This window comes from Nelumbo nucifera, chromosome 2 (genome assembly GCF_055504915.1).
Source record: "Nelumbo nucifera cultivar China Antique chromosome 2, China Antique-T2T, whole genome shotgun sequence".
NCBI classification, from domain to species: domain Eukaryota; kingdom Viridiplantae; phylum Streptophyta; class Magnoliopsida; order Proteales; family Nelumbonaceae; genus Nelumbo; species Nelumbo nucifera.
This window is the reverse complement of record NC_142650.1, coordinates 14665001-14668465: the sequence shown is the minus strand read 5'-3', so window position 1 is coordinate 14668465 and position 3465 is coordinate 14665001. Positions and strand designations below refer to the sequence as shown.

The window sequence follows — 3465 nt, the reverse complement described above, 5'->3', positions numbered from 1 at the left end:
GTATTTTGGAAGTGCTTAAAAGTAATCAACATCTATATCTACCTAATGGGCTCCATTATGATATCGAAAAGATATGATATCCAAAAAACAATTGACCGATAAATCAGAATCATAAACGTGATAGGAAATATGGTGTTATTTATCAAAATTCATGGGTGCATTTTGATTGGTGAAAACTCTTTTCATATCATATCTTTTCTTTATCATAGATTTTCCCCTAACTATATTCTTATAAGGCTGGGATGTGTGGAAAAGGCTTTTCTGCTTGGTGTGTGTTGCTTTTAACTGCCAACATGTGTCCCTTCTCCATTTCTCTCTCGGCTCCCTTTCCTCATTGGCTCTCTCTCTCTCTCTCTCTCTCTCTCTCTCTCTTCAGACTTACAAAGACTTCATTGACCTCTTCTGTCTCTCTCTAGACTTCACCCGAGGAGAAGCTTGCCTCCCCTGACTCTCTCTCTCTCTTCTCTTTCTTATTCCCCTCATCTTCTTTCCTCTCTTTTGGTTCGTCTTCTCAAGATTTTCACTTTTTTCTATTCCATGTTCCCACCATCTTCCCCTCTCTCTTATAGACCTCAAGGCTCTATTTGGTTTGTGGGAAGATTTGGGTGGGATGGGAAAAGATGGGATGGGATGGGATGGGAAAGTGTAAAAATTTAACTTTCCATTGTTTGGTTTTATTGGGATGGGATGGGATGGGAAAGTGTAAAAGGGGACCGAAATGGCATTGTTCACCTTCCTCCTTCATTCGATTGAGACGAATAGAGGCGATGGAACCCCCTTCATCTCCCACCTTTCCCACTCTCTTTCTCCTCTCTTCTTCTTCTTCTTCTTCTTCTTCTTCTTCTCTGTTTATTCTTGATTCCCCATGACACAGAGACACATATAGAAGAAGAAGAGGTAGTGAGTGGGATTGTTCGACTGAAATGGAAGAAGACGAGATCAGTGTTGAAGAGTTGAAGGTAGAGGAGGTGATTGAGTGTGATATAGACGAGATCTATCTTCCTTCTCTGCAACACATGCCATGTATCTTCGCTCCCTTCGAGGTACTGATTCTGCTCTGCTGCAGTTTGCTAACGCTAAGACCAGTCTCCACCGTCACCACGATCCCCAACACCACCTACCCCTGTTCTCCCTTCCTCGCCATTTCCGCTGCCGACTCCGCCACCCCCTCCACTAGTACTTATGAGCCCAAGTTCCGACTCCACTGTCGACTTCTATCATTGCCTTGCTGGCTCTACCTCCTCCTCCTCCACCGCCACCTTCAAGCTGGGATTTCTAGGATCCATTTGTCCCCGCTTCATCAAGGTAGCAAAAACTTTGTTGTTAATGCACGTGAGACCTTCGGCATGGTCATTTTTTCAGTTTTGGTGCAACCCCAAATCCACAATTTTGAGATCTCGCATCTCACATTTTTCTCATTCCATCATCCTTTTTCCCTCAAAACAAATATGAGAAAAGTGAATATTTTTAGAATATTCCCTTTTTCTGTTCCCCATCCCACAAATGGAGCCCAAAGGTCTCGGACTGACCCACTTCTTCACCGAGGATGGGCACGGATGCGGGCTTAGGGGTTTGGGAGAGGGTTACATCTATATCCCATTACCAAGAAAACTTCCCAACTCTCTTGCCTGCAGAAGTTTCGAACAGGTATCATTAATTTTTTTTATTGTTGTTTTGTGGTATCAGTTAATGCTTCTTTCTTTGTTTTCTTCTGTATTCTGATCGTTGTAATCCAAACGTAAATTTTGACGTTCAATTTCTCGATTGTTGGCCTTCACAGGTTTTCACCATTGCCTCATCTTCAACATTTCTCGATTGTTGGCCTTCACAGGCTTTCACCATTGACTCATCTTCAATATTCGCATCGCTAGCGAATCTTGAGGTCCAGTCTTTCTCTCTCTCGTTCCTCTCCCTCCTCGCCCCCATCTCACCTCTATCTCGAGCCAGACTCCATACTTGCTCTCTCTCTCTCTCTCTCTATTTAGGGTTTTCTACTTTACCTGTGTTCGGTTCTTCTCATTCTTCTTCTCGGACGATAAGGACATGGCTTACTACTCGAGACCGTTTGGCTTTCACTCTCATGACAAGTTTCTGTTGCCTCGAATCCCTAACCAGCAATCACAGTAGTTTTCGCCCTCTCTTCTCTGCCTTTCTCTCGGTGAGAAACCCTAAAATGGTTTCCTTCTTTTTTTTTGTGTTGCCAATTAAAGTTTCTTCACTTTCTTTCTATTTCTTTTTTTTTCACATGAAAGCTTTTGTTTTCTTGGTTTATACATTTCCAATCTAATGTAACAATGATTCATTGAGTATATAATTTCCCCTTGGAGCTACATTGATACCAGGTTTTGTTTTTCCAAAATTATTCTTAATCTGTTAATTGAGAGTTCCACTTTCCTTGGTTATTTGTTGTGAGTTGTGATTGTTCTGTTTTTATCCTCCATTTTTCTTTTCAGCTTCGAGAGGAGTTAAGGAGGTGGTTAAGAGTATTCAGCGCTGCAACAAAGGGTATGTCTTATTATATTGCCGGAATAATTTCTTTTCGAATTTCTTACAGTGAAGTGCCTTCGTGTTTCAATGGTTGACACGAAAATTGCTAAACATATCAATATTATGTATAAGTGACAATCAGGATGGTTCTTAACCAACGTTGCAAACCATCTTGTGGAGACCCATGTTTATCACTTCTTCTCAACTAGCTTGGCTTTTGGGTTATAGCAAGGCATGAGTGCCACACAAAGAGCTGTACATTGAAGCCACCCTATGAGCATGACAATCAGAAGAAACGATAAGGATAAGTGGATGAACTAAATGACTTATTGCTTTGTCTTTTACCTATTTTTTTTTTATTTTTTATTTTATTGAGTTGATTTTTCCCTCTTTTGCAGGATTTGTGTTTACTAGGTGTGGCTGGATTATGGCTATTTCTGGATTGAGCCTACAAGGCTTCCAATGGCTTCATTTATTTTTCTGGTTTTAGCTTAGTTATGTAATTGGTAAATTTGCACGTGGCAATTTTAGATGATAAAGATAGTAATATACATCTAAATTATTTTAAATTTTGTATATATTTCTATGTATATAAAATAATTTTATATTAAAGATGTCCCAAATGTTTTCTACAAATATTATGCATTTTTTTGTTTTTGTCTTTCTTTAATTTTTATTATTTAACTATAATATCATGGCTTTACCCATTTGACCCCAATGATTGAATTGCATATCCACCACCTAAACAGAAGGACAATTTCATTTTTTTGGTTCAATTTTGAGAAAAAAAAATGAGATTTATTGTTAAAAGTATTGGATATAGATATGATAATAGAATTTATTGGTGAGCAAATATCTTCAATATATCATTTAATAAGATAGAATTGGATGAAGTGAAAAATAATAGTACAAAATACATTTTTTGCCCTCACAATTAAAAAATGGACTAAATTCAAATTACAATTGTTATATTTCCAT

At 38.5% G+C, this 3465-nt stretch overlaps 1 protein-coding gene across 9 annotated transcripts; it reads left to right on the top strand.

Annotated features, from left to right (window-relative positions):
* Positions 1–400: 400 nt before the first annotated feature.
* On the top strand, positions 401–3123 carry LOC104597125 (uncharacterized). Of its 9 annotated transcripts, none has more exons than XM_088897327.1 (4): positions 431–1647; positions 1781–1882; positions 2454–2505; positions 2716–3123. In XM_088897327.1, the coding sequence occupies exons 1-4, from the start codon at positions 1504–1506 to the stop codon at positions 2787–2789; spliced, it is 372 nt and encodes a 123-aa protein (XP_088753453.1). In that variant the 5' UTR covers positions 431–1503; the 3' UTR covers positions 2790–3123. The 9 variants fall into 9 exon arrangements, 6 of the variants coding, with proteins under 6 accessions (XP_088753453.1, XP_088753452.1, XP_088753451.1 ...); XM_088897326.1 differs by having other exon boundaries at positions 621–1647; positions 2620–3123; XM_088897325.1 differs by having other exon boundaries at positions 655–1647; positions 2630–3123.
* The last annotated feature ends 342 nt before the right edge of the window (positions 3124–3465 follow it).